This window comes from Bos taurus, chromosome Y (assembly GCF_002263795.3).
Source record: "Bos taurus isolate L1 Dominette 01449 registration number 42190680 breed Hereford chromosome Y, ARS-UCD2.0, whole genome shotgun sequence".
NCBI classification, from domain to species: Eukaryota; Metazoa; Chordata; class Mammalia; order Artiodactyla; family Bovidae; genus Bos; species Bos taurus.
Window position 1 is genome coordinate 2,500,943 of NC_082638.1, and position 12,512 is coordinate 2,513,454.

Consider the following 12,512-nt stretch of genomic DNA (forward strand, 5'->3'; position numbering starts at 1 on the left):
AAGATCCCCTGGAGAAGGGAATGACTCCCCACTCCAGTATTCTTGCCTGGAGAGTCCCAAGGAGTAGAGCCTGGTGGAAGACAGTCCATGGTGTTGCAAAGAGTCGGACACAGCTGATGAGAAACACTGTCACTTGTCTGAACCTTTGATGACTGTCTTTCCCTGGTGTCACAGGCCTCAGGGACAATCAGTCAGTGTCAGGGTGCTGGGTATCTTCTAGAAACTCCTGGGCCAGTGTCCCCAGCCTTCTAGATCCTTCTTCTTTGTCTACTGGACAGAGCTGACCAGGACCCCTACTTTTGAATCCGCACTCCCATGAGTGTGCCTGGATGAACCTTGGACATGGCTCTGGATTCAGTGTCATTCACAGGTCCTTTGGTCTTTCTTTTCACCAAGAAATGGTCCTGTTATTCCCATGGCTGCCCAAATTTGCTCACCAGGAACAAAACCCCCAGGAAACACCCTGAATCAGGACTGCCCTGGTGGTCCCGGGGTGAAGACACCACACTTCCACTGCAGGGGCTGCTGGTTCAATCCCTGGTCAGGGAACTAAGATCCCTGCTTGAGAAAATGAGTAAGAACAGGTTCTTTGACTGTTTGAGTAACCTTGAAAATAACTAGGAATTTAGAATTTGCAAAATATTTTTCTTCTTTAAGGGAGAGGGTGGGATGATTTGGGAGAATGGCATTGAAACATGTATAATATCATATATGAAACGAGTCGCCAGTCCAGGTTCGATGCACGATACTGGATGCTTGCGGCTGGCGCACTGGGATGACCCAGAGGGATGGTATGGGGAGGGAGGAGGGAGGAGGGTTCAGGATGGGGAACACACATATGCCTGTGACGGATTCATTTTGATATATGGCAAAACCAATACAATATTGTAAAGTTAAAAAATAAAATAAAATTAAAAAAAAATCCTAGATATCACAAGAACTTCTGTCTTGCATTCTCACTTGCCTGAGAAATAACTGAGTCAATGAGTGAATGATACATTACACATATGATGGATTAAGGTGTGTCTGGGAAGAGAGAGATGAAAATGCTTTGCTGACATACCCTTTGAGAGCACATAAGGGGCAGTGCTCAGATCATCCTCTTGGTTACAAGGAGGACAGAACCCACTGTGGGGCAGGAGGGGGTGATTAACTTTGTGCTGATGTCCTCCTCACTTCAGAGAAGTAGGAGTCTTTCTAAGGTTCTCTTAGGAAATCATTTAACTTCATGAAACCACACACTCAGTTTTACTTTAAGAAAATAAACTTTAAACCACTTGCTCAGTGTTAAGGAAACATTAGGAAGCAATACAGCAGTAGGGGATGTGTGTCCTGGACACTTTATCCCATTTTGGATCTCAGAATAGAAAGGAAAATACATCCTCCTGACCTGAAATATGGGAAGTGTATTGTGATTTCTCACTCACTCTAAAGGTCAAATGTCCAGATTCACTCAACCTTCTCCTAAAGCAATATGCATGATTAAAATTACAAAATGTCGTTGAAGGTCATCCCTACCAAGGAGAATATTGAAGATGACTTCTGTGTAACCCTGGGCTTAGGAGGAACAATCATTGGTTCATGACGTCAAGCCAACGTGACGATCGTATAAAAAGTGACACCAATTCTCACCCTCTCCAACCACTGGGACACCCTCAGCCTCAACAGAAGAAAGTCCACAAGAGACACAAGATGAAGGTTGTGTTCCTGACTCTTCTCCTTGGTCTGGTTTGTGCTGCTCAAGAAGAGGATACTGCGGAAAGTGCCTCAAAGGTAGCAGGGATGGTCTGATCTGGGAGGAGGTCATGTGTGTGTGTGTGTGCCCTTTCTCTGGGTTTGTTATGTTCATCCATAAGCAAGTCGTGTGCCTCCCATGCAACACTGCTCCATTCACTGGCTCTATACCTGTTCTGTTTGGTCTATGCTCTCTGCTGTTTATTAATTGACTCGTACATTTTTTACTGCTCTTGTAACAGAGAAAGAGGATCAGAAAACGACTGTTGGATTTGAGGTCTTGCATTTGACATCAGAGCTTAAGCTATCTCTCAAATGTCTCAATTCCTTCTTTCACCCTGATTTCAGTTTTTACCTTATTTTATACATTCTGTGTTATTCAGTCAAGTTAGATACTGCCTGCTGATTTGCACAAAGGGTGGGAAACTCAAGAGGGAGGAGTCTGGATGAAATAAAAAGACAAGGAGGAAAGTCTCCAAGGTGAATTTTCTTGTTAGCTTTCAGGACAGTGGAGCGCCACGTACATTGCATCCAATGGCCTAGCGACGGCCGGTCAGAAAGCCTTCGTCATACCTCACAGGCTTTATATTGTGTTTTGCGGGAAATGCTTCATACTAATGTTCTACGTTTATGACTGGTAAGTAAAAATAACCTGCAAAGAACACACACAAACCCAAGGCTGAGGGAGGCTGTGGCTTCCCCGTCTGCAGGGAGCTCTCTGGGTGATGTTGAGAGCAGGACCTCCTGAGCTGTGGGGGTGAGCGGGGTCTCTGAGCTGGTGGGCAGCTCCCCTGAGAGCCTCCAGGTGATGTCCTGGAACCCACAGTCCCCGCAGGGACTTGACCCTTCCTGCGGAGTCTGTAAGAGACGGTTCCCACTGAGCGCAGAAGCTGAGGGCGGAGGGAGATCACACAGTGAGCTCTGCCCGTGGGGCACTGGGTGTACCAAAGCCTCGCTGCCCCAAGGACCACTCAGGGAGGATTATACTGCAAACACTTCGCTAACAACGTGGATGTGTATTGAGGAATAAACATATTTGTAAGCAAGGAATTATTACACAGCACAGGAAATGCAGCTCAATATTCGTCTATGGGGTCGCACAGAGTCGGACACAACTCAAGTGACTTAGCAGCAGCATTCTGTCGTAATGTAAATGGGAAAAGAATTTAAGAAAACAACAGATACGTGTATATGTGTGACAGAAACACTGTCCTCACATCTGACACTAACAAAGCATCCTTAATCAATTATGCTGCAGTATAATGAAAAAATTAGCCTTCACAGGTAGTTCCAGAGGTAAAGAATCCACCTGTCCATACAAAAGATATGAGAGGTGCGGGATTGATCCCTGGGTCGGGAAGATCCCCTGGAGGAGGGGATGGCAACCTACTTCAATATTCTTGCCTAGGAAAGCCCATGGAAAGAGGTGCCTGGTAGGCTACAGTCCATAGGGTTGCAAAGGGTCGAGCATGACTGAAGACATGCAGCCTGCATGCATAAAAATAAACAGAAAAATAAAAGAACTGAGAGGGTTATGCAATGAAAGACTGGTATATAAATAGATCTATAATTCATTATTTGTCACACATGAGATACAGTTGGGGCTTCCTAGATGGCTCATTGGTTAAAAAAAAAAAAAAAAATTCTGCTTGCCAATGCAGGAGATATGGGTTAGATCCCTGTGTCAGGAAGACTCCCTTGAGGAGGGAAATCGCAACCCATTTCAGTATTCTTTTTTTTTTTTTTAATTACTTTTTAACTGAAGGATAATTGCTTTATAGAAAGTTGTTGTTTTCTGTCAAACCTCAACATGAATCAGCCATAGGTTTACATATATCCCCTCCCTTTTGAAACTCCCTCCCATCTCCCTCCCCATCCCCTCTAGGTTGATACACAGCCCTTGTTTGAGTTTCTTGAGCCAAACAGCCAATTCCCCTTGGCTCTCTATTTTACATATGCTGATGGAAGTCTCCATGTCACTCTTTCCTTACATCTCACCCTCTCCTCTCCTCTCCCCATGACCATAAGTCTGTTCTCTATGTCCGCTTCTCCATTGCTACCTGTAAATAAATTCTTCAGTACCATTTTTCTAGATTCTGTATATATGTGCTAGAATATGATATTTATCTTTTTCTTTCTGACTTACTTCACTCTGTATAATAGGCTCTAGGTTCATCCACGTCATTAGAACGGACTCAAAGACGTTCATTTTTATGGCTGAGTAACATTCCAATTGTGTATATGTACCACAACATCTTCATCCATTCATTTGTCAATGGGCGTCTGGGTTGCTTCCATGTTCTGCTGCTGCTGCTGCTAAGTCGCTTCAGTCGTGTCTGACTCTGTGTGACCCCGTAGATGGCAGCCCACCAGGCTCCCCCGTCCCTGGGATTCTCCAGGCAAGAACACTGGAGTGGGTTGCCATTTCCTTCTCCAATGCATGAAAGTGAAAAGTGAAAGTGAAGTTACCCAGTCGTGTCCGACCCTCAGCGACCCCATGGACTGCAGCCTTCCAGTCTCCTCCATCCATGGGATTTTCCAGGCAGGAGTACTGGAGTGGGGTGCCATTCCATGTTCTAGCTATTGTAAACAGTGCTGCAGTGAACAATGGGGTACATGTGTCTTTTTCAATTTTGGTTCCCTCAGCGTATATGCCTAAGAGTGGGATTACTGCGTCATATGTGGGTTTTATTCCTAGTTTTTTAAGGAATCTCCATACTGTCTTTCATAGCGGCTGTATCAATTTACATTCCCACCAACAGTGGAAGAACATTCCCTTTTCTGCATTCTACACCCTCTCCCGCATTTATTGTTTGTAGACATTTTGATGATGGCCATTCTGACCATTATTTGACCTCATGTGAGGTGATATTTCATTGTAGGTTTGATTTGAATTTCTCTAATAATGAGTGATGTTGAGCATTTTTTCAAGTGTTTGGCAGCCATCTGGATGTTTTCTTTGGAGAAATGTCTACTTAGGTCTTTTGCCATTTGATTGGGTTGTGTGTTTTTCTGGTGTTGACTTGTATGAGCTGCTTGTATTTTTTGCAAGTTAATCCCTTGTCAGTTGTTTCTTTTGCTATTATTTTCTCCCATTCTGAGGGTTGTCTTTTCACCTTGCTTATAGTTTCCTTTGCTGTGCAAAAGCTTTTAAGTTTAAACAGGTCCCACTTGTTTAGTTTTGCTTTTATTTCCATTGCTCTAGGAGGTGGGTCATAGAGGATCCTGCTTTGTTTTATGTCATGGAGTGTTCTGCCTATGTTTTCCTCTAAGATTTATAATTTCTGGTCTTACATTTAGGTCTTTAATCCATTTTGAGTTGATCTTTGTGTATGGTGTTAGGAAGTGTTCTCCTGCTGCTGCTGCTAAGTCGCCTCAGTCGTGTCCAACTCTGTGTGACTCATAGACGGCAGCCCACCAGGCTCCCCCATCCCTGGGATTCTCCAGGCAAGAACACTGGAGTGGGGTGCCATTGCCTTCTCCGAGGAAGTGTTCTAACTTTATTCTTTTACCTGTAGTTGTCGAGTTTTCCCAGCACCATTTACTGAAGAGTCTGATTGTCCCGTTGTATATTACTGCCTGCTTTGCCAATAATAAGGTACCCATAGGTGCATGGGTTTATTTCTGGGCTCTCTATCTTCTTCCATTGGTCTGTATTACTGTTTCTGTGCCAGTGTCATACTGTCTTGATGACTGTATCTTTATAATGTAATCTGAAGTCAGGAAGGTTGATTCCTCTGGCTCCACTCTTCTTTCTCAAGACTGCTTTGGCTATTTGGGGTCTTTTGTGTTTCCACCTGAATTGTGAACTTTTTTGTTCTAGTTCTGTGACAAATGCCATTGGTAATTTGATAGGCATCACTTTGAATCTGTAGATTGTGTTTGGTAGTATAGTCAATTTCACAATATTGATTCTTCCTACCCAAGAACATGGAATGTCTCTCCATCTGTTTATGTCATCTTTGATTTCTTTCATCAGTTCAGTTCAGTTCAGTGCTCATTTGTATCCAACTCTTTGTGACCCATGAACTGCGGCAGGCCAGGCTTTCCTGTCCATCACCATCTCCTGGAGCTTGCTCAAACTCCCGTCCATTGAGTTGGTGATGCCATCCAACCATCTCATCCTCTGTGGCCCCCTTCTCTTCCTGCCCTAAATCTTTCCCAGCATCAGGGTCTTTTCTAAGTGCTCAGTTTCTTCAGTAACTTATCCAATCCTTTTTGGGTTCTTTCTGTTTGAATATTTGTTTATTGTGCATTTTTCATATGCACCAAATATGTGTATTTTTCTCATGTACGTGTAGAAAGAGATATATAAGACCACAAAGTTCTTTGTTATACAGGTGATATGCACATAATTATCAGATATTTGACTATCATTTACTATGTGAAATGTCATATGTACTTGGTATGTCTGTGTGTGTATAATGGGTCTGTACACACAGGTGTGTATAATATGTCTGTACACACAGACGTCCTTTCGTGTTAATTCTTCTTGAGCTGTTTTATTCATTTATTTCAAATTATTTTAGTTGTGCTGGGTGTTTGTTGCTGCACCCAGGCTTTCTTCAGTTGCTTTGAGTGGGGGCTACTCTCCTACTGTGATAAGCAAATTGCTCACTGCATCAGCATCGCTGGTGGGGGAACACAGGCCTAGGTAAGCTGGCTTTGACAGCTGTGCTGCCAAAGGCCTAGTCTGTCCTGCAGCACATGGGATTCTCCCTGACCAGGGTCAAGCTGTGTCCTCTGTATTGGCCGGCGGATTCATATCCACTGGACCACCACGGAAGTCCTCTTCTGCTGTTTTTATACAAGCAGAGTCTGTTTCTGATAAAATTTAGAAATGTTTTCTCCAATTTCTTGTACTTTTGGGCTATGATATCATCAAAGAATACACGGTCAGGGTTGCCACTCACCTAAGGTCTGTCTAGGTAGCTGTGCTTCTCAGGGTAAAGCAAAGGATTAAAGGCAAGGTGTTAACTTTTTTTCTTCCTTCCTAAAATTCTGGGTCTCTCCGTGTTTACTTGTTTGTAAACATGACTGAGTTTGTATTTGGAGTTAATCTTTGGAACTATGCTCAGATTTAATGCGTTGACATGACAGCATTGTCATTGGATACTTACTTGATGATACACATATTTCTTCTCTGGTGAATGTCATACTGTTCAGAGACACAACATGATATATGACACGGGGCGTTAGAAGGGTGAAACAAAGGACTTGTCATATTTTTATCAGTTTCATCCACCAACTTAAATATCTTTTGTTTTTAAGCAACTGGCACGTGTGGAGACCAGTATTCATTTGTGGAGTATGGAAAGGACCTTATACTTACACATATGAATGTAAGTATGAGTATTTCAGTGGTAAGCAAACGTTTGGCTGAAATCTTGGTTTAACTTCCCCCAGGAACTCCATATATCTGAATTCTAGGTTTACTCATGATTACAAGTTGCACCAGGCGCTGGTCCTAAATCTTCTGAGCACCTGATTTGTCCTGAACACAGTGTCCACTCTCAGAACTTGGACAGCCCCTCACAATGATGAGGGACCTGTTGCTGTTGTGGCTTCGTCTCTGAGTCATGCCCAACTCTTTGTGACCCCCTGGACTGTAGCCCAACAGGCTCCTCCGTCCATGGGATTCTACAGGCAATCGTACTGAAGAGGGTTGCCGTTTCCTCTTCCAGGGGATCTTCCCCACCCAGGGATCGAACTTGCCTCTCTTGTCTCCAGCCAGGTTCTTTACCACTTGTGCAACCTGGGAAGCCCATGAGCAATCTGAGGACGTGCATAATCTGACTTCAATGGTCCCAGTGTTACCCAAGCCTCATAGGCTCACTGCGGCCTTGGGCCAGCTGCATACACCTTGCTGGGGCTATGAGACTATAAAGCAGCTTCAGCTACTCATTTTCTCTTTCTCAAGTAGCCTAGCGAGAGTGTTTATAAACTGAGCAGTGCTGTTTCCATGTTTCGGGAACACAGGCGGGCGGTTTTTCTTCTGATCCTGCTGAGTGTTTGCGGGGAAGGTGTGGTGGACGCCAGGAAAGAGAGAATGGATGTAGACGGTGTAGAGGTGACACGCAGTAGGTCACGGTTGCTTCCTGTCCAGATACACAGCACTAAGCAGCTGGGCAGTGCAGAGAGGAGGGGCGGCCCTTCAGGTGGGGACGGAGCTCACCGCTAGGTGGTCACTGCCTGCATTTCCCAGCAGGTAAAATGTCTTCACACCAACACACAAGGCCGTGGGCTCTGTCATACCCCAGACTGAGGGGCAGAGAAAACATATCAATTAAAATAGTGTTCAGAAGGTTGCCTGGTCCAACATAATCGTGCAGGAACACAAGGTTAGGAATGGTAAATTGATTTTGGCCAGGAGAAATCAATTTCATGGCTGGGAAATAGAAATACAAAGACATTTTGAACCAGGTTTCGATAATATGCACATGCTGTTTAAAAAGCTGTTGGGAACTTCCCTGGTGATGCCGTGGTGAAGAATCCACGTGCCAGTACAGGGGAGACAGGTTGGATGCTTGGTCCGGGTAGATCCACATGACTTGGGGCAATGAATGCCGTGCACCACGGCTACTGATCCTGTGGTCTAAATCCCGGGGGTTGGGAATACTGACGCCCAACCCACAGCTACTGAAGCCTACGAGCCCTAGAGCCCATGGTCCGCGACAAGGGAAGCTCCCGCAAGGAGAAGGCTGTGCACTGCAGCTAGAGAGTAGGCCCTGCTTGCTGCTATCAGAGAAAGCCCGCGCAGCAGCAGAGGCCCAGGAAAGCCAAAAATAAACAAACCAACCGAAGACATTTAAAAAAGCTGCTAGGTCCGTTACACGTCATGTTCTAGAAAGCATCCTACAAGATAGCAAGAAGTCACTGGTTAACTGTAGGATTAGGTGGGGATGAGGAAATGTATTGCCTGCTCTCCTGTTGTCGTAAGAATGGTACTGTTCAGAGCACCCTCGAATTGACACACAATCGATAGAGCACGGACTGTTGCTAATGCCTGAAATAGGTGACAATACATCTAAATGACAATAAATTAATGCTGTTGTGCATATCTGACTTTTCTCTCTCTCACAGATAATGGTACAAATCAAATTGAATTTATTCATGTTTCCGAAAAAGCTCTGGTAGCAATCAATGTCAACTTGGATGAAACAAGCAAGAAGACGCAACAGATTCTACTATTCGGTGGGTATGACATCCCATAGTTCCCTCTGCCATTGTCACGCAGCAGGACCGCTGTCAGGACTTGAATTCAGAATCTCAGGAGGTGCTGCCAATATTCAGTATTCAGTGTATAAGACCTGCATCTTTCACAGTTAAGGATCCGGGAAGGTAATCTACCAAGAAACAGGTCATACGGTGCGGATGTCACATCATCAAACATTTCCAAATAGTTCCTACCTGTTGAAACTAAAAAAATTGATTGCTACTAGAAGTTGTTTTTAACATGTCAACTAATTGCAAGTTGTGACTGTAACGAGTCTGACCTCAGAGGCTTTATTTTACACAAGTTCCCCCGTGTACTCTAAGCCTTGGAATACAACCTTTTTATTTTTTACTTCTATTTTTTTAATGTTGTGTTTTTTAATGACAGTATTTTGATATTGAGGTATCATTTACATGTCACAAAATTCACCCTTTTAAGTGTACAGTTTTAAGTAGTTTTTCAGTGTATTCACAAAGGGGTGCATCCATCACCACTATCCAATTATCGAACATTTTCATGGCAATCACTTTCCATTCCCTCCTCATCTCAATAAAACCTTTTAAAATTAATCTTTATCCTGTTCAATTATCCAAATACAGTATCTCGTCCACACTGACATAATCTCAAATAACCACAAAGGAGCCTAAGTGGTGTGTGAACCAAAGGGCTATCAGGTGTCTATCAGAAAACGTACTGGATAGAATGCTGCAGTATTAAAGAATAAATCATCTCCCACGACTTTGTGTAATGTAGTAAATATGTCTGTCAGGGGAGAACCCTGTTTCCTATTTGTTTGGATTCAGAACAAGACCTGAGTGGTAGGTACAGACACTAGGAAGTTGGTCAAGGAGCAAGTTGGTTCCTTACCATGACAGAAGGAGCCCCAAATTCATGGAGCCCTATGAGTCTTTGAGGTCCTGTTTCTGATGCTGGGGGAGGGGAGGACTAGTTACAGAGCTGGATAGGGATTAATTTTTCAGAGAGACACCAGACATCTGTGTCATGGGAAATGGTAACTGAGACTTCTTAAACTATTCCAAGTGGAATCTGATAGGCACATTGTTTTCATTCTGTATGAAGACATTTTTAGGACTTTTAACACGCAAATTTCTACCTCTTGTATGTTGATATTCAGGCAAAGAAAATGAAGTTGATGAGGAATACTTAGAGATATTCAAGAAGGAGGCTCTAAGTCGGAAGATTTCAGAAGAAAACATTAAGGATTTAACCGAACCTGGTAACGGAAGTATATTTTTTCTGAACATACCTTTCACCTCATATGTAAATATACTGTCAGGAAACAAATCAAGTTACTGACAATATGTTCTTCCATAAGTAATCATTTATATAATCTCTAAATAAAAAAAAATCACTTGCAAAATTTAGGGAATGGTATTAATTGGTGGATTGTTTCTTTTTTTCCCCCCAGATAAATGTCTTGCTGTGGCATGAAAATAACTTCGAAACACCCTAATTGTAAGTAAGCATAATCTGTTATTTGTGCTGTTTCATCAAATAAATCACCAATTACACTTGGTGATTTCATACCTGCCAAATTTTGTAGGTAACACTCTTTTTGGTCCCAATAGCTTACATTCTATCACTAGAGACGTTTCTCTTACATTAGGTAATTTCTCTTCTCCTGAGTTATATTAAATCACAAAGGAGTTGGTTGATTCATGCTGAGCAGCTTTGGTGGGAAAGCCTTCACCTGCAGGAAGCTTGCAGACCAGGGTCATCAGAGAGAAGCAGGAATGGCCACGAGCTGGTGAAAACTAATTAGTATTACTGTCAGGCCTGACCTCATGGTTGTCCACACACATCCCTCCTTCAGAAGAACTGAAATTAAAGAGCTCACGTTTTCTGAAACACCTGTGTGTAATCTCACATGATTCTGACAGAACCTGTAAAGTCTTTCCAACTTCACTGTCTGAAACATGCATTTGAATTACATTCCCATTCAGAAGGTGATTTTCTCCAAGTGAGATCTTTAAACTTTCTCAACTAAGACAGCCTCAGAAAACAACACTGATATGGCTAAAGTGTGGCTTGTAATTTTCTGTGGAGAAAGAAAAATGAAAGAAAAACAGCAAAGGAAAACCATTGCTTCCAGGTGAATATGAAAAGAAAGGTGTGGTACATATATTCCATGTAATATTACTCAGCCACTGAAAGAATGAAATCATGCCATTTGCAGCAACATACATCAGCCTAAGAGACTGTCATACTAAGGGAAGTCAGTCAGACAGAAAGACAAACACCGTGTGATATCACTTATATGGGGAACCTAAACTGTGACGCAAAGGATCATATTTGCAACACAGAAGAGATGCACAGACACAGAGAAAACACTCGTGGTTACCAAGGGGGAAGGGTAGGGCAAGAGAAGGATTGGGAGTTTGAGGTATCAAATGCAAAGTATTATATGCAGGATGGAAAGACCAAAAACTCCTCCAGTATAGTACAGGGAGGTATATGCAATACTCTGAAAAAACCTAATTGGGAAAATCATCTGAAAAAGAATAGCTATATGTAGGCAGAAACTTCACACGATGAACACCTAAAACTCATACAACATTAATAACCAATTAGACTCCAATGTGGGCCTCCCTGAGAGCTCAGTTGGTAAGAATCAACCTGCAATGCCGGAGACCCTGGTTCAATTCCAGGGACAGGAAGATCTGCTGGAGAAGGGATAGGCTATCCTCTCTAGTGTTCTTGGGCTTTTCTTGTGGCTCAGCAGGTAAAGAAGAGTTAAAAAATTATAATTCTTGAAGACCCAAAAGACAAAACGTGTGTGATTAGAGGCATGTATTCCAATCACAGACCTGAACTTGCGTTCTGAAATCAGTACTCCTAGAATCCATCCCAAATGGGAAAAGTTGCCCCATATGTACATCCTGGGGAAATTCCACATGGACTCCCTCCTACATCACAGAGATGTGGAGTGTGAGGTCCACCAGGATTCTGACATTGGATCACCTACCAGCTCCTGTACCCTGGACATCGACTTCGTGAGGCTCACCCCTGTCAGCTGTCACACAGTCGACTCTACTAAACCTCTGGTTCTGCTTTTTCACCTACAGAGAGAGTCACTGAGACCAGACACATCCTCTTCCCCATGGAATCAAGAGCAACAACATGAAGATGACTTTCCTGGTTCCTGTTTATCATGATCCTTCTCTCTTCACACTCACACTCCTTTCCCATCTCATCTCTCCTGGCACTAATCCCATGCTTTGTGGTGGTATTTGATTTCTGCAGGTTTAAATAAATTGGTTGAATATAGACCAGATTTACTTGTGTCTTTGCTGAAAGTCTCTGTTTTAAAACACACATATATGCACAGTTAATTTAACCATCTGGAAACATATGCATTTCCTAAGATAGGTGTTTATCAGAGTCAATTCTGAGAAGGATTAACTGGATATGTGCTAGAGGTGTCCAGGGAAGAAGGAGAAAAAGGTCTAAAACCATCACAGGACAAGGCACAGAGATATGAACCTCCTACTGCGGAGGGAGGAGACAGTCTGCTCAAGAAGGATGTCCCTAGAAAGCAGAG

At 43.2% G+C, this 12,512-nt stretch overlaps 1 protein-coding gene across 1 annotated transcript; it reads left to right on the forward strand.

Moving 5' to 3' along the window:
• Positions 1 to 1,616: 1,616 nt before the first annotated feature.
• On the forward strand, positions 1,617 to 12,245 carry LOC100847998 (allergen Bos d 2-like). Its single transcript, XM_059884236.1, has 7 exons — positions 1,617 to 1,773; positions 2,232 to 2,371; positions 7,006 to 7,076; positions 8,818 to 8,928; positions 10,086 to 10,187; positions 10,380 to 10,426; positions 12,037 to 12,245. The coding sequence occupies exons 1-6, from the start codon at positions 1,693 to 1,695 to the stop codon at positions 10,400 to 10,402; spliced, it is 528 nt and encodes a 175-aa protein (XP_059740219.1). The 5' UTR covers positions 1,617 to 1,692; the 3' UTR covers positions 10,403 to 10,426; positions 12,037 to 12,245.
• The last annotated feature ends 267 nt before the right edge of the window (positions 12,246 to 12,512 follow it).

Coding starts and splice junctions, on each gene's coding strand:
- LOC100847998 (XM_059884236.1), top strand. CDS start 1,693: ATGAAGGTTGTGTTCCTGACTCTTCTCCTTGGTCTGGTTTGTGCTGCT. Junction 1,774..2,231: donor CTGCGGAAAGTGCCTCAAAG/GTAGCAGGGATG, acceptor TTTTCTTGTTAG/CTTTCAGGACAGTGGAGCGC. Junction 7,077..8,817: donor TTATACTTACACATATGAAT/GTAAGTATGAGT, acceptor TCTCTCTCACAG/ATAATGGTACAAATCAAATT.